At 35.6% G+C, this 23027-nt stretch overlaps 1 protein-coding gene across 8 annotated transcripts in view; it reads right to left on the reverse strand.

Annotated features, from left to right (window-relative positions):
* The window catches only part of RAD54B (RAD54 homolog B), a 94991-nt gene that overhangs the window by 22023 nt on the left and 49941 nt on the right, over nt 1-23027 (reverse strand). For 6 of the 8 annotated variants that reach the window (XM_060287166.2, XM_060287167.1, XM_030862890.2 and 3 more), the window contains 5 exons: nt 14543-14737; nt 10896-11177; nt 7703-7865; nt 4295-4520; nt 3820-4027 (listed from right to left, as the gene is read on the reverse strand). In XM_060287166.2, the coding sequence (XP_060143149.1) occupies nt 3820-4027; nt 4295-4520; nt 7703-7865; nt 10896-11177; nt 14543-14737 (1074 nt within the window). The remainder of the gene's footprint in view (nt 1-3819; nt 4028-4294; nt 4521-7702; nt 7866-10895; nt 11178-14542; nt 14738-23027) is intronic. The other 2 variants (XM_060287171.2, XM_060287168.1) reach the window with 2 other exon arrangements.

Below are 23027 nucleotides of genomic sequence, written 5' to 3' on the forward strand. Positions count from 1 at the left end.
AAGCACATTTGATCCACATATCTGTTACTTACACCTGAAATCACGCCAACTGATACACAAGGGAAAGAGGCAAAAGCAAAACTGGAAAAAAGAAAGGCAGACAATAAGAAGGGGATCAGGAAAAGGATTTAGGGCAGAAAATAATAAGGAAAAAGAGTAAAGAAGAAAAAGAAAAGAAAAGAAAAGAAGGGCCTACAAGATAGCCAATACACTAGTATAGTATCATTCTGAGTTGTCACAAATGTTGTCTAGAAGTAGTTTAGTCCCCAGTTCGCTGCTTTTAGTATTCTTTTCTAATTCTAGACTATGCAGAACCTGTAGAAGAAGCTAAATAATATAACATTAATAAAAGTCGAGCAGCAAAGTCCTGTGACAAGAAAAAAGGAAACACTAAAGATTTTCAAGTAAAGTTTGTACGTTTACTAAAACTATTTTCAGGGCTATGGAAGTGAAACTTCTAGGGAAACTGAGAGAACTCTTTCTCTTTCCCTACCTCTATCCCAGCAATAAAAGCTTTTTCTTTGTTTTACTGTTTACTTTTTAAGGAGACATAAATCTACCACCCAACCAAAGTACTGGAACATTGCTAATAACCTACAGCTATATCCGCATCTATTATCTCCATAAAAAGCTCTAAGAGCTCTTTATACATATTCATACATGTATCTTTCCTTCAGGTCCTATAATTCCACTTCTAGGAATCTATACAGAAAAGTATGTGCTTGTAGATATCCATCACCACATTTCAAAATTATGCACTATCATAGGAAAATGTTTACATTAAGTGTATTTTGCTGTGCATGTGTGTCTATGAAAAGACGGATTTTGTATGTATATATAAAAAAGGAATATGTATGTATGTTCTCTGTGTGCATGTGTGCATGCATGTGTGAGAGAATAATGAAACATGACAAAAATGTTTGTTAATGGCTCATTAAGAAATTGAGATTGAAGGATATTTCCATTCTCTAGTTTCTAAGCATGCTATAATATAGCAATATGTGTATGTATCTCTGTGTGTCTGTGTCTGTGTGTGATATATATTTTTAACTCTCACTTTTTAATGAGAATTTTTTCAAATCTCAGATTTTTCTTTTTTATAATATAAAGAAAGGATATCTAACATCTAATGAAGGATATCTAACATAATAAGATATTGTGGATTGAACTGTGTCCCCTCAAAATTCTTATGTTGAAGCCCTAATTCCCAATGTGACTATATTTGGAAACAGGGCCTTTTAGGAGGTAATTAAGGTTAAAAAAGCTCATAAGGGTGGAGCCCTAATCCAATACGTATCCTTTCAAGAAGAGAGAAAGACACAGGGATGCACACACTCAGAGAGCAGGCCATGAGAGGACCCAGCGAGCAGATGGTCATCTGCAAGGCGAAGAGAGAGGCCTCAGGAGAAACCAAACCTGCTGACATCTTGACACTGGACTTCCAGCTTCCAGAACTGTGAGAAAATACATTTCTGTCATTGAAGAAATTTACCACCCAGTCTGTGGTATTTTGTTACGGCAGCCCTAGAAGTCTAATACACCTCTATTAAATTTTAATTTAATTTTAATATTAAAATTTCCAGTAAATATTAACTAAATGTTCTTCACAGCACTAGGCTAGATAGCAGAAGGAAACAAAATCAAAATTACTTTCATTTGATTCTTAGATAGCTTCTGAGCACCTATGATATATGAGCACTGTACATACTCATATATAAATGTTACTTCCTAATAAGACACAAATCACATTGGGAGTAAGATATGCTGCCACTATAAAAAAGAAGAATTTATTCAGGCAATTCTAAGGAGATAAAAACCAACTGTAAGTAATTCTAAATGTAAGAGGTTAGTTAGTGCTAGTTTTCACCTACCTTCACAGCTCAGGAGCAACAGAGACAAGGACTGGAAAACAGAAACAAGATAAAGAAGACAAAGTACGAATAAAGGGGGCAATGCTAATTCCTCAAAGGAAGCAACTCACTGGTCATCATCAGGACAGTCCTTCTAAATGAAGTCCCAGAATCATTTTCTACTGAAAATATTAAATTTAATTTGTAACGCTATTTGAACTGGTATTTGCTTATAATTGAGAATATTAGTAAAACTGTCCGTTTTTGCTAAAGGACATTATCTGTTTTTCAAATAGAGGAGAATCTATTATTTTTTTATTATCTATTATTATTACCTAAAAGTAATCTTAGTTTCTCACTCTCCCATTTTATTTTTCTTTCCCCTTCAAATGCCAATCTTTTTAACTCCATAGCTGTTAACTCCATAAGCAATATTGACCCCACATTGAGCAGTAAAAAGAAACAGTCTCTGCTTTTTTCTTCCAACACAGTGTAACTAAATTCAGCTAAATCTTTTTTTCCATTGCTTTTCTGACCCCAAGGATCTCAAAATCAAAAGCTAGTCAAGAAGTATAAGGAATCCACTTAGTTTCTCAAATAGCCAAAGATACAGAAATTACCTAGATTAAGTTTTCCATTTCCCCAACTCATTTTTTTCTTTAAAAACAGCCTCTACTAAATGTTCAAAGTCCATTTTTCTATTCTCTGGTTTCCATATCACCAGTATTACCGACAAACATTCGTTGAACATCTACTAAATTTGGGGGGCAGATATAAATGTAAGATTTGATCCCTGTCCTTTTTATCTTTATTATCTTTAAGTGACTAAATGTGAAGAATGTAAAGGTCATTTAACAGTTCCCAAAATCATTTCTAAAAAGCACATATAGTTTTAAAAATCACATTTGGTAATGGTTAATACAATCCTTCTTCACGAACTGGAAGTCAAATGATCATAAATTACTTAAAGATGGGTACCCTCCACACCCCAACTCAATGAGAGCACAACAGGGGGAGTTTTCTCTGTTGCTCCAGGGCATACTTCTACCCTAAAGATATGGAATGGAGGAATAAGCTGTTGGTCACACCCTTTCTCCCTCCTCACTTAAACTTCAGAGGAGAGCTCTGACATGCATATAGGACACATGAAGGACACCATAAGATATGATGTAATAAGGATAATCATGCCCTGCCCATCCCTTCCAAAAGGATTAAAGATGATAGGGAAATAGAGCCTTAAGTAGAAAATGGAAATGTTGCAAACCTTAGTAATGAATGTAACTCTCTAATTTCCTCTGCTACCACATAAGACCAAAGTGAGGTGTGGGAGAAAAGCTACACTGAGTTATTCAGGCCTAATTCTAGTCTAGGCCTTAAGCTAAAAAGGATTCGGTAGAAACAGATTCTTGTATTTACACACAGTCTATCTCATCCTTCCAGACAGTCTGGGCCAGAAGCTTTGGCCAGCAAAAAACCATATGCATACAGCACAAACATATAAAAATAGAGGATATTTATATTAAACACTTACCATGTATAGGGTAGTCTTCCAAGACCTTTACATGGATTAACTCATTTGACCCTCACAACAACTCTATGAAGTAGATGGTCTTACTATCCCTATTTCACACATAAGGAAACTGAGGTACAGAGAAGTATAACTTGCCCAAAGTTGCACAGCTGTAAATATCAGACTTGGAAACCAAGCACAAGCAGTCTAGTCCCATCTCCTACCTTCTTTACCATGATACCATTGTGTTTATTCCTCAAAGAATCCAAAATCTGGATTGCAGAACATTACATAGGATTTAAATAATTCAGAATCCTACCAAGACTCAACTAACATAGGTTTATTAGTATGAATTCCACTCAATACCATCAATTCTTTGGATGCCAAACATCATATTACAAGTTTTGCATATTCACTAGGCAAAAATACCATCATATCTCCCCAAAAGTAAATACGGACCAGTTAGAATTATCCTTTTCTCACAGGCGAGGCTAATGAGGGCTGTAGCTGTCTTAATGGTACTGTTCTTCAAACGATGCCCTTCATCACAAATTAGAAGATCAAATTTTATATTCTTAATTTGATCCAGGGAACGAAGTAACATTTCATAACTGATGATAAGAACAGAATAAAATGGAGATTTGGTGAATTCTTCTACTTTGTGGTCCTAAGAAAAAAAAGATAATATTTAACAAATCATGGGCAAAAACTGTGTGAAATCAAATTTAAGCAGCGTATTCCTGACAACCATTAACTAGGTATTAGAATATGTTAACTCATGACCAAATTGTAGGACAAGATTCCATTTATCTGCAAAGGGTCAGAGCTACTTACACTTGAAAAACTGCTACGTAGACAGTGAAAACTGCAGTATTGATTTGAAAATCTAGAGATTTAGTAAATGACCAGGGCTAAACTTTTAAAAGTCTCTTACCTGATCAACAGTAAATATCTTGATCCTTTCAATTCCTAGCCATTTTTGAAATTCTTTCCTCCAATTATTCACCAAGCTTCCAGGTGAGACAATAAGTGTCTTCTTTATTACTGGCTTGCCACCGTAGGGTCCTTGACACTGTAGAGTCCAGATGAGCGAAATACATTGCAATGTTTTCCCTAAACCCATTTCATCAGCAAGAATAGCTCCACATCTGCCATTCACCCTGTTAGAAACAATTATGCTTCCTTCAATTACAAAAGGAAAATATTTTATGTCCCTAATATCATCACCTATTAGTCAAGAACCAGAAGCTGATATTTTGTACGTAGGATGATCCTAGCCCCCACTAAACACTTTTTCTAGCTCTTCAATCAGCTGATTTATGACATATCTCTCTTTTGCATCTTTGCTAATTATATTCATTACATATTTGTGAACTAAATTACTAAAACAACTTGAAATTAGAGTTGAATCTAAATCATCTGTTACTATCATGTATCTATATTTAGAGATTAGAAATGAATCCCAATTTTATATCTACCTTTGAATAATTTAACTATAACCATGCTTCTCATCACCAACAGTTGAGCAGTTTTTATCAGTTTCAGTATTAGATATCAAAACAGTTTAAAATACATTGAAATGTAAACCAGAAAGATCTATTGGTCTGTATTTATAATTCTCTGGCAGTAAATGAAGTCCTCAACCAAAATAGCTCCTTGAGCTGTAAGAAAAAATAAACACTATTTGATCTAATACATGTAATTTAGTAAAACTCTCATCCAACAAACCTACTTGGTTAATGTAATTTAAAATTAAATATTATAAGGAATATAATAATATAAGTAAGTGGCATTTTATAACATTCATAGTTTTTAAAGCTCTTTGAAGGTATTAGATATACATTTTTAAAGTTACAAAATCCAAAGGAATTAAGGATATTACCAAAAATATAAGTGTAGTTTGTTAATCTATTGTATTTCTTACTAGTAGAAATAATAACCAAAAACAATTTTATAGGGGACTTCCCTGGTGGTCCTGTGGTTAAGAATGTGCCTTCCAATGCAGGGGACGCGGGTTCGATCCCTGGTCGGGGAAGTAAGATTCCACATGCCACGGGGCAACTAAGCCTGTGCGCCGTAACTACTGAGCCCACAAGCTCTGGAACCTGCACACCACAACTAGAGAGAAGCCTGCGCACTGCAACGAAGAGCCCGCACGCTGCAATGAAAGATCCCGCAGGCCTCAACTAAGACCCGACGCAGCCAAAAAAAAAAAAAAAAAAAAACCACACAATTTTACATATGTTATCCATTTCAAAGTGTAGAGAAAAAATTACAAACATGCATCATAGCCACTATTATTATTTTAGATCAACAATTTGCCACTGCAAGATGCCAGCTAACTGAGACATAGTGAGTGGCAGAGAGAAAATAGTGATCCACCATCCATCATCCACCATCATGGTATAGGGAAGAGAACAGGAAGACTTCTCTTGAAGAAGATGAAACTTGAGCAGAGTTTTAAAGGTAAATAGGAATTCACTACATTAATCAGGTAGATCAGTACAGTTGGAGCTTGAACTGAATTCCAAGCAAGAAAATAAAAGCTAGGAAGCTGGCAAAATAGGAGGAAGACAGAAGATGAGGATACTTATCCTTGAAAGCTCAGACTGTATCCTGTAGGTCAGCATCTCCCAAACATCAGTCTTTCATGACTACCATTACAATTTTTTGCCATACATGTGATACTATATGTTATTATTTATTATTTTTCTCTAAACCAACTCACTTTTTTACTTAGATTTATTTGAAAACTCTTTCTAAGCATAATTTATCTGTGAAACAAAAAGTTTAATGTGCTATTTCTTTCTAATTATTCATTAACTCAATATGCTACTATTAAAAGTTAAAAATAAAGTTTGTCCATGTATACCTAAAATGATCCCATACACAACCCAGTAAAGTGCATATCACAGATTAGGAAACACTGCTCTAAGTTCTGAGAATTGTAATAAATTTAAGTAAGGAAATGCCATGTTCAGAATTGTTTTCAGAAAAATCAAGCTGGTGGTGATAAGGAGAATGAATCTGACAAGTATCAGAAGCAGATACACAAGTTAGAAACCACTGCAATAGTCCAGATAAAATATAATTTTATGACACCAGTTACTAGAGCTGCTACAGTGAGGTGCCAGAAACAATCAGGACCCAAATGATATTTGGGAGGTCAAAATAATCAAAAGTTTAGGTTTGATTAGATAGAGAAGGTGAGAGAGAAGAAATCAAAGATGATTCTCAGGCCAAGTGAGATAAGATCTCCAAAAGGAAGAACAGATTTGAGAAAGAACATGAATCTAGAAAGTTTCTAGGAAATAGTTTTCCCTTAACTTGTCATCATTCAACGGGTTCTTAGAGTTTGGGGAAATTTACATTCCCAACTCCCTAGTAAATGACCAGTATAAAAGTCAAGGTCCTATGCATTAAAAACAAAACAAAAAAGGACTGGAAGGAAATGTACTAACATGTTAGCAGAGACCTTTGATTTCTTTTTACTCCCTTTGTCTGGTTTGTATGTATGTGTGTGTCTTCTATTGATACTTCAACTGTACTTCGACTACAGTTCTTTAAGAAAACTCAATTTTAAAAGGGGAGGAGGGGGACTTCCCTGGTGGTGCAGTGCTTAGGAATCCCCCTGCCAATGCAGGGGACACGGGTTCGATCCCTGGTCCGGGAAGATCCCACATGCCATGGAGCAACTAAGTCAGTAAGCCAAAACTACTGAGCCTGCACTCTCGAGCCTGCAAGCCACAACTACTGAGCCCACATGCCACAACTACTGAAGCCCACGCGCCTAGAGCCCATGCTCCACAACAAGAGAGGCCACCGCAATGAGAAGCCTGCACACCATAATGAAGAGTAGCCTCCACTCGTCGCAACTAGAAAAAGCCCGTGCACTGCAACGAAGACCCAACGCAACCAAAAATAAATTTTAAAAATAAATTTAAAAAAAAATCTGCTTAAAAAAAGCTGGGGGGCGGCTTCCCTGGTGGCGCAATGGTTGGGAATCCGCCTACCAATTCAGGGGACGCAGGTTCGTGCCCCGGTCCGGGAGGATCCCACATGCTGCGGAGCGGCTGGGCTCGTGATCCGTGGCCACTGGGCCTGCGCGTCCGGAGCCTGTGCTCCGCAACAGGAGAGGCCACACAGTGAGAGGCCCACGTACTGCAAAAAAAAAAAAAGAACTACCTGCGGAATAAACATACACATTAAGTACCATTTGCCATTCCCACCAACTAAAATATATGCTGTACCCACTGAGATGCATTATATATCAGGCTTGTCCTAGAAAACCATTATGTTACAGGTTAAATCAAAGCTCAGATTAAACAGATTATTTTCCTACCTCATTCCCATCACACATTCATAAAGGAATATGATCCCTTCTTTCTGATGTGGTCGAAGGTGAAATACAAGGTGAGGATCTATCACTACATCCACAACAGGAAAACAGTTCTTACTGAACATCTGCTGGTGATTATTATCTGGTTGTGGCATAACAAGTGAATCTTAAGAAAAAGAGAAAAGTATAATTATAAATGTATTCCAATTTCACTCTGTCAGTAACTACATTATCTTGCTCTAATTACTCAGAAGGTAGAACTATTTGCCATCATTTGTGGCAAAAAAACTTTGAAATTCAGTAACATCAATGCTAAGCAAAGGTACAAAATTAAAAAAATAAAATCTCTTGCCTTATTGATGTAAGATTTCATGCAAAGAATTGTGAAGAGCTTTCCAAACTTCATGCCCAAAAGTGCTTTGAAACCACTGAAATTCACTGTTGTCTCATAAAGAATTCAGCCACAACACTTAATAGTTCAGTATTCAGAGCAAAGAGAACTATTTCCAACTGAAAGCACAGGTTGGAATTTTGCCAAGATGCTCTTGCTAATACTCACAACTTCTTATTCTGGAAAGGCTTTCTAAATTTAATATAAAGGCTCCCTTTTTTCATTCTTGTACCCACTAACAATGACCATTACTCCTATTATTCAGAAGAACTGAGAAAGAATGACAAATTTTCCATTGACTTCACCACCATTATTTGCTTAAAGTTAATTACTTCATTCATAAATCTTTGCAAAGCAGCATGAAGTAACCATCAAATAACAATGTAATTCTTTAGAAACACGCTAATACAATTTAAAAGATTTATTAAAAGTCACCCAAAAAAACAAAATCAAACATAACTAGAAAGCTGGTCTCAACTGATAAATCTGAAATCAGAAAATAAACTCATCAAAATAATTTTTTGGATATATTTGTATGTCTACATCATGGTTAAAAAAATAAATTTTAAAAAATAAACAAAAAGGAAAAAAGAGAAGAACAAAGATGAGAAAAGGAGATTTTTTAAAAATGGGTTCCAGGAAATCAAATATGGGGAATTCCCTGGCAGTCCAGTGCTTAAGACTCTGAGCTTTCACTACCGAGGACACGGGTTCAAATCCTGGTCGGGGAATTAAAATCCTACAAGCTGCATGGTGTGGCCAAAAAAAAAAGAAGATTAAATAAATAACCATCAATGTGGAAATACATAGTCACAGGAATGAGAGTCTGGTTGTGTTTACTGATAGCAATTACCCAGAAGAAAATTTTCTGTGATCTTCCCATGTTTCTGAGCAACCAGGAATTCACCTCTCATTTTTGAGATGAATTCCTGGCAGGTAGGGGACTAGGGAGTGAAAATGGAAAACTTGGCCCTTGGGTTTCCTCTATATCCCGGTAACAAAGCAAGAGTGTATGCCTTGTGGATTTCCAACCAAGAAATAGCCCCATTTTTTTCTATCTTTTAAAAAGGACAAAGGGAAAAAAAGAAGATAGAGGTAAAGATGATACACAGCTCAAGCAAGAAGGACCACAGAATCACAGGTCATCTAACAAAGTACCCAGCTTCAAGAAAAGTAAAACCTAAAGCACCACAGCAATAGGACACCAATTCAAATCTTAAGATGCTCCTCTACGTTCACAATGATGAGGCATTGTTCAATGCTAACAAAATCTGTCATGCTTTAGTTTTAAGTGTACAACTTAGTCCTAACCTTAGCAAGATAAAAAAAAGAGAGAGAGAATAATCAACTATTTACCATTTACAAAAAGGGCTTGCTTACACACACCCACACATGCTCATATACACATATATACAAATTATCACAATAAAATTTTTCATTCATTCAGTCAACAAATATTTATCATACACAACATATACCAAGCACTCTAAGTCTCTATGGTAGTTATTAGAACCCATATTTTACACATGAGGAGGCAAAAATATTAATGAAGTGACTCCCCCAACAGGTTGAAGGACCAGTTAGTTCAGTGGTAAAACCAAGACTCTAACTCAGGTCTTTGACTAAGTACAGTATTCTTTTCAGTTCCCCACAGCCCTCTATTATTACATGACAGGAAGGCAAAGAGAAATAAGAATAAAGGAGAGAAGGAGGCTTGTTAAAAGAGCTAGTGGGACAGACAAAATATTTAGATAAAGAGAAAAATCAGAAGCATAAGCTTCCACTCTCTAAATTTCAATTAAGTCTCAAACAAGCTAGAATAGAGCTAGGAATTTTTAATTTGGGGGTTTTAATCTCAATTATGCCAACAGTTATTTTAATTCAAGCAAGTCAGTTCATCCTTCTGGAACTCAGTTTCCTCAAATGCATAGTGAAGGGATTGGTCTAAATTACCTAAAAGGTCCCTTTATTTCAAAAATTCTGTTTCCATAATACTTGCAAGAGGGGAAAATAGTTATTTTAATACTTTTATTTATGATTATTTTAATAGTTATTTTAATACTTTTATTTTACTACTGTTACGAAAAAAGCCTATTCTCCAACTTCTACATCTACTACACTATAATTCAAATTTCTTGTCTGTCTCCTCACCAAATGAGAAGCTCTGTCACGACAGTTTCACCTCTGGGCCCAATGTATAAAAGGCACACAAAAAATACTTGTTGACTGAACCATTAAATTTTAAAAAGTCATAAACAGACATGGTTTTATTTTTTATGTAATTTTTAAATTAAATTCATTAATGTGAAAATTAACTTGATGAATTGAATTCTCATGAATAAAATTTGAATTCTTTACATGACATCTGACCTTTCAATATTTTAATACTGAATTAAATCACTAATATACGTGATCAAAGCATATGGCCTTCAAAACGGAAACTCAAAAATATTCCTAACTCATGAATTTACTAATTTTTCTCCCTACTAAAGATATCAGATTTTACTCAAAATCATATACATGTATGTATGTGTGTATACATCTACAATTTACACAACTTTCCTTTAACACATGTATAGTATTTTGATTACTGTATTCTTGCAATTGTACATATACTTATGAAATAATTCTCACACTATATTGTTACTCAACTTCAACATTATCCCTTACATCAGACTGTATGTCTGAAAAATAGTATTTACTTTTACCTGAAAGCTTTAATACAAAATTTAAACTTTAAATTCACATACCAAAATATCTTTAGACAGTAAAAACATAATACTCAAATTAGTTTTGAAATCTTACTTGGTGCATATGGGTCATGGCGTGGTTTACAATTTTGGAAACTTTTCTGTCTATTTTCCTTTGAACTTAGTTTACAGACACTTTTGAAAGGGTTAGAGAAACACTTCTTGACAGCTTGAGAAGAACATAAGGCAGCAGAACTTCCTCCTCCAAGCTGAAAACATCTGCCACTGTTGAAATCATCTGGAGAGATTATACCCATGACTTCTATTTCTTTTCCACCAATCGTCATTGTTTGGCCCTCTTCAATCTTTTCAAGCTCTTTGAATTTATATCCAATGCCTTTAAATTGAGAAGAAAAAAATTAATTTAATTTATTGACACTCTAAAATGACTTGATTAGTGTAACCAGAGTCTTCTTCCTGTAACTGTACAGAATAAAAACTACTTGGAATGCAAATAGCCCCATATAATCATTAGCCAGACCAAAAATATAATTTATCATTTTAGTAAAAACACACACACATACATGCAAAAATCAGAAGGCATAAATAATTATATAGTTATAAAAATTAGGCAAGTTTTAGAGAGGCAAGGCTTTTCTTAATTACTGAAAATACAGCCTATTGTATTCATAGTTTTGCCATCTGCTGTCTGTAGAAAATCATGCCAAGAAAAGAGTTTGATAGACTATATGGACCCTCCTTTCTTGTGAACAAACTAGAGAAATATGAGGGCAGCTCTATTTCCACTTGGAAACAGCTGGAAATGTGCAGAACTAGCAATAAAAACAATTTCTACCACAACTAGTACTCTACTGTTCCACCTGAGATAGCATAGTAAAAGTATATTTGTCATAGAGGCCACTGATAGTCCAAGTTCTAGCTCCTGAATAAAAAGTGGCATAGGGCTTCCCTGGTGGTGCAGTGGTTGAGAGTCCGCCTGCCGATGCAGGGGACACGGGTTCATGCCCCGGTCTGGGAGGATCCCACATGCCGCGGAGCGGCTGGGCCCATGAGCCATGGCCGCTGAGCCTGTGCGTCCGGAGCCTGTGCTCCGCAACAGGAGAGGCCACAACAGTGAGAGGCCCGCGTACCGCAAAAAAAAAAAAAAAAAAAAAAAAAGTGGCATATTTTATAATAACAAACTTGAGTTATTATTAATTCAACAGACATTTATTAAGTGCTGCCAGGTGTAAGGTGCTGATGCAATATAAATATGAGTAAGTTAGTCAGAGTCTGTTTAAAATGAACTCATTAACCAGATAGAGTGAGGGAATTTTAGATTCCTATGCTTGTCTACATTAAATGCATGGTTTTTGTGCCACTAGGAGGGGCAAAAACTGTGTACAACAAAAACTTTTTAAAGTCTCTAAAAACAAAAAATAAAAGATCATCACATTTTAGAAAACATGACATGACCCTTTTAAAACTAGCTGGAAATTGCTACAATTCCCTATTAAAACTGGGCTAATCGTTATAATCCGTGCCAATTGGTAACTACATAATATACATTCTTCAATTATTTATGACAGAGGTCTGATATAGGAAGAAGTTATTTGGCTGGAGCTCCTCAATGCTAAAGACCCATCCCTCCATTTCCCAGACTATCTCAATTCAACACCAGTCTTGATCTCTCCACACTAAGGAAGAGAATAGTTTTATCTTCATATAGAATCCAACACTATTAATCCAATTCCTATTAATCACATGAAAATGGGAGATAAGAATAAACATAATTTTGAGGCATCTTCAGAAGTCTCTAATTCCAAGATCTCTCATTTCACTTTGATCCATAGTGATGACTGTCTCAAACATCTCTAAGTCTCCAGAAGACCTTCTTTAAACTCTTGAACTCTGTTTCCCACACCTGTTCTTTTCTGGGTATTGTGTAATGACAGTCAAATGAATCTGACTACATTATCACAAGCTATTAGCAACTTCAGCATTACAGCCTTCAGTTTTCTTAAGAGTGTTTATTCCTACATTAACAATATTTAAATGCTGTATATCCAATTTATTTAAAAGAAAAACCGCTTGCATTATAGGCAATAACTTGCAAGATTAACTCCAGGTTGATATATTTATTAATGTTATAATTAAGCAACCAAGTCTTATGTTTGCATGTTTTCACTGTGAAAGCCAATTAAAACCTCCATTAATGTTTAAACCAGTGGATTCAACTCCTGCTGGATATGAGAATCATCTGGAAATCTAAAACATACGGATGTCCAGCCCCTCTCCCCACCATCCAGACCAAATAATCAGAGCCTCAGAGGTCAAGGCCTAAGCACTGGCATTTTTTAAAAGCACCACAGGTGATTGTACTTGGGTAGTCAGAGCAAAAACCCACTGTTTATAAACTAATCTGCATTTATCACTACTTGCAACTGAAAGAGCATTTTATTACAAACTATACATACTCAAAACCATATATACTATACCTTATGGGTAACATGTTCCAGAGTAATTTTGATAATTTTTACCTCTCTACGTGGCTTTAGAATATAATTTCACTAAATAGTTATAAACAAGTTCTCCAAAAATTTTGCCTCAATCTACCCTAACCAACAACGTAGAATGTGTACTGCAATTTTTCTTTTTAAATTTCTCTAAACACTAAGAATAATAGTGAATATATAGCATTTGTTCAATATTTTTATAATAAAAAATTCTATTGCAGATAATTCCATACAGCCTCAACTCTTGCCTCTTTGCCACTGCCCTTCATATACTATATTCCTGAAACACTGAAGTAGTTTTGCCTTTGAAACTGTACATATGCCTTGCCCCTTTCTCATCTCCTACAAAATTATCCATCCTTCAAATATTACCTTAAACAATAACTCCTATGAAGCTTTCCGTTAGCCTCGAAGGTCAACTTAAATGGTCCTTCTATATATGCTCGTATTGTGCTTAGCAAAAATTCTCATTGAAACAATTACCTTAGTGCTTCCTAATTATTAATTACATTGCCCTGTCCCCACTAAACTGTAAACTATATCCATCTTTGAATGCTTACTCCTAGCATACTGCTTAGCACATAACAGTTACTGAAAGCTATAAACTATGGTGTTTTCAAATGAATGAGTGAACTTGTAGAACAGATTTTATAATTATGGGCCACACTCAGAACTGAACAGTAAGAGACAATGCAAAACAACCATAATGGTTTTAGGTATTCTGAATTTGTGGGCTAACTTGTACAAATCATGCTGGCAACATTTTATAATGGAAATAATGGTAACCTCCAATTTGTATGTATTAATCTAGGTCATGTCTAGTCATTATCTCCTTGCTATTTTTCAAATTTTTTTAGGTATCATTGAAGTTAAATATCATTCCACTCCTAATACCAACATTTTTTTAACTTTTAATCACTCAGCATTCTGGAAAAAAAAAAAAAAAGATGTAAAACACACCAAGACAAACTGCTTAATCTCACAAAAATGCCAATGTAACTGTATATACCTGGATGGCCATTTTATTTTTGGAGAAAATGAAACCATGGGATGAGATTCATCTCACTGAGTATACATAAGACTGTCCGACTCACGATTAAGAGATAATTTAATGTTTATGAGATAATTTAGACATGAAAGTCAATTAAGGAACAACTTTGTAAAACCCAATTACATTTCAATTTTGTAGCCAGAGATATATATTAATTTTAGACCAAATCATAAACATCAGGTAATATCACAATACCTCTTCCAATGTCTTTGCCTTCCAAATCCTTTAATGTGAATGACTTTCCTTTTACAATAAGAATAGCATCGCCTTCCCACTTTTTGTGTTTTTTCTTTGAAGGCTTACACCAAACAACACTGAAATATTTAACTAGGCTATCAGGCTCCTCTTCTTGTCCCTTAGACACTGTTATTTCTTTAGGGGCTAAATGAACTAGAATAAAAAATAAAATAAAAACCACATTATTAAAGACGACTTTAATATTTAAATAGTAAGATCATTCAACAAATAAAAGCGCAGGTGAATTAGATTGTATTAAGTATTATTTCATGCACGTTAGCATTTTATAAACTGGGAAATTGCAAATGTCACATGTTAACATTACCATGAGTACAATGAATGTAAATTTCTTATCATCATACAAACTATGTTGAAATAAAATAACATAATAATCACTGGCAACATTTTAAACTCTACTAATTAAAGATAAAATTTCAGCATCCATGGAAAAAGATCTATCATCACATTCTGAATAAACAACTGATTTAATTAACAGTGACATGACAAAATCAAGGAAAAGTAATATAAGATCACAGAGTTCTCTCAAAGAAACACCTGTAGTTTTTTCAAATAAGAACAAAGTAAAACAGTAAAGTAGCAATCAGACTAAATTTCATTAATATACTCTTGTCTCCTAGTTAGGGAGCAATCAGGTTGGACCACTGATTTTGAGAATTCAGTAGTATATAATCAGGAAATCAAAAGTTTCTTACAAAAGTCTATATTCCTCTTGAAAACATTTCCAATATCACCTTACAAAAACATATCCAAACAGTCTAACACAGAAAATTCTCCAGCAATGGGGAAACTAATTTATGGTGATAGAAACCAGAAAGTGGTCGCTGCCTCTACAATTGGGAAATTGACTGGAAAGAGGCAGGAGAGAAGAATTTGTTCTATTGTCATACTGAGTGAAGTAAGTCAGAGAAAGACAAATATCATATGATATCACTTATATGTGGAATCTAAAAAAGGGGTACAAATGAACTTATCTACAAAACAGAAACAGAGTTACAGATGTAGAAAACAAACCGTTACCAGGGGTAAGGCGGGGATGGAGAGGGGGAGGGATAAATTGGGAGATTGGATCAACACATACACACTACTATATATAAGACAGATAACTAATAAGCACTTACTGTATAGCACAGGGAACTCTACTCAATACTCTGTAATGACCTATATGGGAAAAGAATCTAAAAAAGAGTGGATATATGTATATGTATAACTGATTCACTTTGCTGTACACCTGAAACTAACACAACATTGTAAATCAACTATACTCCAATACAAATTTTAAAAAAATAAATACAAGAATTTGTTCTGAGTGACAGGTACACGTGTATATACATTTAACAAAAATCATCACTGATCATTTAAGAGCTATACATTTTATTGCATGTAAATTATAGTTCAACTTAAAAAAGATAAAACATAATAAAATAAGACAAAGAATAACAGCAGAATAGGTTGAAAGGTATGTATATGATATTCTATATAATGATATCTTTTAGTGTTTTGAAGCAAAAACACTAAAAGTTATCTATTAATTCAAAGTACACTTGACACTAGACAAAATCTCCCCTTATTTCTGTCTTATTTTCTCTTTTCCCCTTGGCAGTTATAGTTAAAACATGAGCACTTCCTTGAGGAATACAGACCACCCTCATACCGAGCCCTAGCTCTTACTTCTCACCTAACTTGTACACTATATTTTCAATGGCTAGATAAAAGTTATTCCAGCTGAAGAGAGGGAAATCTCATTCCCCCATCACTGAAGAGCTATTCACTATGTCTTTTACCAAATACACACTTGACCCCAGGAAGCTATCAAAACAATATAATTTACAAAACAAAAACCAAATGATTACTTTATCTTTTAAAATACACCACCTACTTAATGGGACTTCCCTGGTGGCACAGTGGTTAAGAATCCACCTCCCAATGCAGGGGACACCGGTTTGATCTCTGGTCCAGGAAGATCTCACATGCCACGGAGCAACTAAGCCAGTGTGCCACAACTACTGAGCCTGCACTCTAGAGCCCGCAAGCCACAACTACTGAGCCCACGTGCCACAACTACTGAAGCTCACGCGCCTAGAGCCAATGCTCCGCAACGAGAAGCCCGCGCACTGCAATGAACAGTAGTCCCCACTCGCCACAACTAGAGAAAGCCTGTGTGTAGCAAAGATCCAATGCAGCCAAAAATAAATAAATAAATGAATTTACAAGATACACTTCACATCCACTAGGATGATAAGTATCAAATAGATAATAAAAAGTGTGGTGCAGACGCGGAGAAATTGGAATCCTCACACACTGCTGGTGGAATGTAAAATAGTACCGCCACTTTAGAAAACAGATTTGCAGTTCTTCAAAAGGTTAGAGTTACCATATGACCCAGCAATTCCACTCCTAGGTATATGCTCAAGAGAGAGAAAAACACATCCACACAAAAAACTTGTACATGAATGTTTATACCAGGATTATTCATAATAGCCCAAAGGTAGAAACATCCCAAATATCCATTCAACTGACAAATGAATAAACAAATTGTGGTACATCACTACAATGTAATATTATTCAGCCATTAAAAGGATTAAAATACCGATACATGCTACAACATGTATAAACCTTGAAAACATTATGCTAAGTGAGAGAAGCCAGTCACCAAAGGACTACACATTACATGATTCCATTTATATGAAATGTCCAGAACAGGTAAATCTATACAGACAGAAAGTAGTTTAGTTTAGTGGTTACTTAGGGCTGGGAGGTGAGGGTGAGTTGGGGTGGGGGTGGGGCACATGGTGGGGGCGGGTTGAAAGCTAAAGAGTACAGGATTTCTTTTTTTTTTTAATAAATTTATTTATTTGTTTGTTTGTTTATTTATGGCTGTGTTGGGTCTTGTTGTGCGCAGGCTTTTTCTAGTTGCGGCGAGCGGGGGCTACTCTTCGTTATGGTGCACAGGCTTCTCATTGCAGTGGTTTCTCTTGTTACGGACCACAGGCTCTAGGCGCAAGGTCTTCAGTAGTTGTGGCTCGTGGGCTCAGCAGTTGTGGCTCACAGGCTCTAGAGCGCAGGCTCAGTAGTTGTGGTGCATGGATTTAGCTGCTCTCCAGCATGTGGGATCTTCCTGGACCAGGGCTCGAACCCGTGTCCCCTGCATTAGCAGGTGGATTCTTTGTTTGTTTGTTTGTTTTGGTTTTGTTTTTTGCGGTACACAGGCCTCTCACTGTTGTGGCCTCTCCCGTTGCGGAGCACAGGCTCCGGACGCGCAGGCTCAGCGGCCATGGCTCACGGGCCCAGCCGCTCCGCGGCATGTGGGATCTTCCCGGACCGGGGCATGAACCCGTGTCCCCTGCATCGGCAGGCGGACTCTCAACCACTGCGCCACCAGGGAAGCCCTGGCAGGTGGATTCTTAACCACTGTGCCACCAGGGAAGTCCCCAGGATTTCTTTTTGAAGTGTTGAAAACACCTTACAATAGTAGTGATAGTTGCACATAACTGTGAATATACTACTAAAAATTATTAATTATATGTTTTATGTGGGTGAATTATATGGTATGTGAATTATAAATCAATAAAGTTGTTTCAAAACATGACATAACACCACACACTCACTAAATTGACTAAAATTTTTTAAACTGACTATATTAAGTGTTAACAAAGATGTAGAGTCAATTATAACTTAAAAAAAAAAAAAGATGTTGAGCACCTAGAAATATCACACACTACTGGAAGGAATGTAAAGTAGTACAATCACTTTGGAAAACAGTTTGGCAGACTCCTAGAAAGTTAAACATACACCTCCTATAACCAGTCATTCCACTGGAAGGTATTTACCAAAGAGAAAACATATGACAAAAAAAAAAAAAACTTGTACAACTTCAAGCCAGGTAAACCAATCTCCTGAAAGCCTGAAAAACCAGTCACTACTAGAATTCAGTTAATGCATATGTTCATCATTGGTATTCATGGATTTAGAAAGTGAATCTTGACTCTCTCCAAACAATAAATTATCCTCAGAACCATCAAAGCTTTTTTCTAAGAAAACAAATGATTGATATGCAGCTGAAACAGCTGTGTTCAGAATGCTTGGCCCAATGACCTTTTATCAGTCCCTGAAAGGACTCTGGCTGCTATAATCCTGAACAGAACAGTCAAGCAGGCAAAGGACTTAAGTGCAGTGGCCCCAGTTTCCGGCTTTCCTCTCATAATGAGGGTGTTTGAACAAAGGGTAATTTTATATACTTCTTTGGGGGAAAACATGCTTCTAATATACCAGGAATTATGATGTAGAGTTTTTTAGCCTCCTCTTTTGATATATTATTGTGAATACATTTCCCATATCATTAAATTAAAAAGTAAAATGGTGTTTAATATCTGCATAATGATATTACCAATGATATTCCCACCAACGGAGAGGATCCACTTCACTACTATATATCAGCATAATATATTACCTTACCAATTTTTCTCTAACTGTAGTTATTTTTTGTTACAATTATCATACAGTAAAACTGACTTTTTCTCTTGGTGTACAGTTTTACAAATTTTAACACAGGTATAAATTTATTTACCCACTACTACAATCAGGATATAGAAGAGTTCTATCACTCCAAAAGTCTCCCTCAGGCTATTCCTTTTTAGTCAGACCCTAACCCTAATCAGTTACTAATCTGTTTTCTACCAATATAGTTTTGTCTTTTTGAGAATGTCGAATAAATGGAAATCATACAGTATACAACCTTTCAAGCTGGTTTCTCCCACTCAGCATAATGTCTCTGAGATTCATCCCAAGTTGCTGCCTGTATCAAGTTTGTTCCTTATTATTGTACGGAATACTGACAGACAGTTGAAGTGTTTCTAGCTCTTAACTATCACAAATCAAGCTGCTATGAACATTTATGTACAGATTTTTGTGTAAACATTCATCTTTACCAATTTAATAGACAGAAATGGCATTTACTTAACATTATAATTTGAATTTCATTATTAGTGGTTTTTATATATATATACATCTCTTCTTTGCTTGACTCCTCTAATTTCACACTATAAAGGATGCACCTAAAATAAGTTTCATTTCTTTAAACTGCATTTTCAATCTGATCTGAAAACCCTCAACATTCATTCATCCAACAACTTATAGATTGCCCAAAATGTACTCTAAACCCAAACTCTTATCTTATTACAAAATTTCAGTGAAGTCTATGAGTAGAAAACAGGCATTAAAGAGAACCTGAATTATAAGAAATTATGTCAAAATTAAAATATAAAACACTATTAAATTTTAGTATGTAAAAGGCTAACACTTAAAAAGTGTTGACTGTTGCTGGAAGAATCAAGAATCCATTTACATCTTCTTTAATATAAGGAATTCACTATACCTTCTATTGTAATAAAATTTTACATAACTTGTGGAATTTTAAATAAGTCCACGTCATTTAAACACTCCTCTCTATCCCTCCCCCCTAAAAAAAGAAAACTATTATGTTTTGGCAACATGTAGCATTTAACAGATTAAAATGTGCCAGGTTGAAATAAGCCCACTCACTAGAAATTATTAAACATCATTCTGTAACTCAATAAATGATTATGTTTTAGCAACAGGTCCAAAGGTTGATTCTTTTTATTTCTTAATGAGAATTAGTTTCTCATTAAGAGAAACTTAATGAGAGAAACAATGAGGGATAATTAGTGCATTATTTTAGGGGTAATAAAGAGCTCTTAAAAAGATCACTCTTGACTTCCCACTTGCTAAACTCCTTTCCCCACAATAAATCACAGAAAAAGGCCACAGCATGGAAAAATAAAGTTATTCTGTGATGCGTTATGTTCAGGGATAAACTAGAACACATGCATAAAAAGGGAACTTATACTGCCTGAAAAAGCTGCCTGCCCCCATGTTTCCACTTCAAGCACCCAAACACCCACTTAACTCCCTCCGTTTCTTCAAATTCCCAGTCACTCCTCAACTTCTCCAATCTGGCTTCCAGTCTGATCCTCCCCCAAAGCTGCCTGGTTAAAAGCCACTAAGGAGCTCTTTGTCAATAAATCCACAGGTTACTTTTTAGTCCTGACCACAGTTCTCAAAAAGCATTGGACAATGTTGACCACTTCTACCTTGAAATACTGAACTCCATTTTTATAGCTTCTAACACACTTCAAATTTTCCTCCTCCTTTGGTTGCTGTGTCTTAAACATCTTTGCCAGTTCTTACTTTTTTGTCTAACCTTTGTTTATTGGAGTTCTTCCTGAGTTCTAGGCCCTCCTCCCCTCACTGTGCACCACTTCTCCTTAAAATTAGCTCATCTACTCCCATGGGTTCAATACCTTCCCTGTACTAACTTAAAATTTTTTCTCTAGCCCAGATCATGATTCTAGATCTGTAAGTATACCAGTATATCCATTGGATCCACATGAATGTCTGATAAACATCTCCAACTCACCAGGTCCACCTCTCTTCTCTCCAAAAACTGCTCCTCCTTCAGTTTTCCCATTTCTCAGTGAAAGTACTACCACCCTTATTCAAGCCAAAAATTGGAAATCATCCACGACATTCTTCATTTTCTCAGTTCCAGAGCCAATCAACCACAAAACCCAGATGATTCTATCCCCTCCATGGTTCTCAAAGCTGTGTACTGTTTGCCTTCTGCATTATCTCTACTCTTTCCAAGTCATCATCTCTGGTCTGGACTACTGTACGATTATTGTTGGGTCTTCCAAACAGTTCTGTTGAAGTCTTCTCTTGCCACCTCTACTCCCTAAAGCCATTTTCCATACTTACTATATCTATTTTTAAATGTAAATCTGATCATGCATTTGTCTTAAAGGTATTGAAGAAAACACTACTTCCAGCCAAAGGGCCTTCTACCTCTCTTCCTCCAACACACTGATCTAAATAAACTTCTACTCAGCTTTCCATAGTTTAAATTTCCCTGACTGCCAAACTACGTCAAGTTGCGTTATTATCTCAGCATTAACTCAGCAATTAATTATGTGACAAATGATTTAATGTAAACCTTCCCCACTAAACTATAAAGTGTTGAGAGGAGGGTCTCTTTTGATCTTGGGCATCATCATATTCCCATAACAACAGGTAGTTTTCAAAACTGCCATTTTGATTCTAGGCACATTTTTCCTTCATGATTATAAAAATATTAAATGAAAGCAGAATTACCTCATTAGAGAAATGCAAATCAAAATTACAAATCAAAACTCACACCGATCAGAATGGCCAGCATCAAAAAATCTACAAACAATAAATGCTGGAGAGGGTGTGGAGAAAAGGGAACCCTCTTGCACTGTTGGTGGGAATGTAAATTGATACAGCCACTATGGAGAACAGTATGGAGGTTCCTTAAAAAACTAAAAATAGAACTACCATACAATCCAGCAATCCCACTACTGGGCATATATCCTGAGAAAACCACAATTCAAAAAGAGTCATGTATCAGAATATTTACTGCAGCTCTATTTACGATAGCCAGGATATGGAAGCAACCTAAGTGTCCACTGACAGATGAATGGATGAAGAAGATATGGCACATATATATAATGGAATATTACTCAGCCATAAAAAGAAATTGAGTTATTTGTAGTGAGGTGGATGGACCGAGAGTCTGTCATACAGATTGAAGTAAGTCAGAAAGAGAAAAATAAATACTATATGCTAACACATACATATGGAATCTAAAAAATAAAAGTGGTTCTGATGAACCTAGGGGCAGGACAGGAATAAAGATGCAGACGTAGAAAATGGACTTGAGGACACGGGGAGGGGGAAGGGTAAGCTGGGACGAAGTGAGAGAGTAGCATTGACACACACACTACCAAATGTAAAATAGATAGCTAAAAAAAAAAAAAAAAATAGCTAGCTAGTGGGAAGCAGCTGCATAGCACAGGGAGATCAGCTCGGTGCTTTGTGACCACCTAGAGGGGTGAGATAGTGAGGGTGGGAGGGAGATGCAAGAGGGAAGGGGATATGGGGATATATGTATGCATATAGCTGATTCACTTTGTTATACAGCAGAAACTAACACAACATTGTAAAGCAATTATACTCCAATAAAGATGGTAAAAAATTAATTTTTTTACTTAATTAATTTTAAAATTAATCTTCATTAAGAAAGTAGCCTGAGAAATTAACTTTGAACCCAGCTGCATTATTGTACATACTGTACAGTCAGGATTATTTTCCAAGTAAATGTTATTACAAAGATTTGATTCATCGGTCACTTCTTTATATATAGTATTTTCCTGATTATAGCTTTTGCCAACATGAATTTTCTTTTATAACTATAATTTCTACCAAATACAGTTTTGCTAAATCATATTTTGCCTAAATATTATGAAGACTGTATTACTCCATTAGTTTTTAGTCAAAAAAAAGTTACCAGTTTTTAGGTAAGTTAGTTGTCATGTGTTAGTTTTGTTGT

The sequence above is a fragment of the Globicephala melas genome, chromosome 17, assembly GCF_963455315.2.
Source record: "Globicephala melas chromosome 17, mGloMel1.2, whole genome shotgun sequence".
Taxonomy (NCBI): domain Eukaryota; kingdom Metazoa; phylum Chordata; class Mammalia; order Artiodactyla; family Delphinidae; genus Globicephala; species Globicephala melas.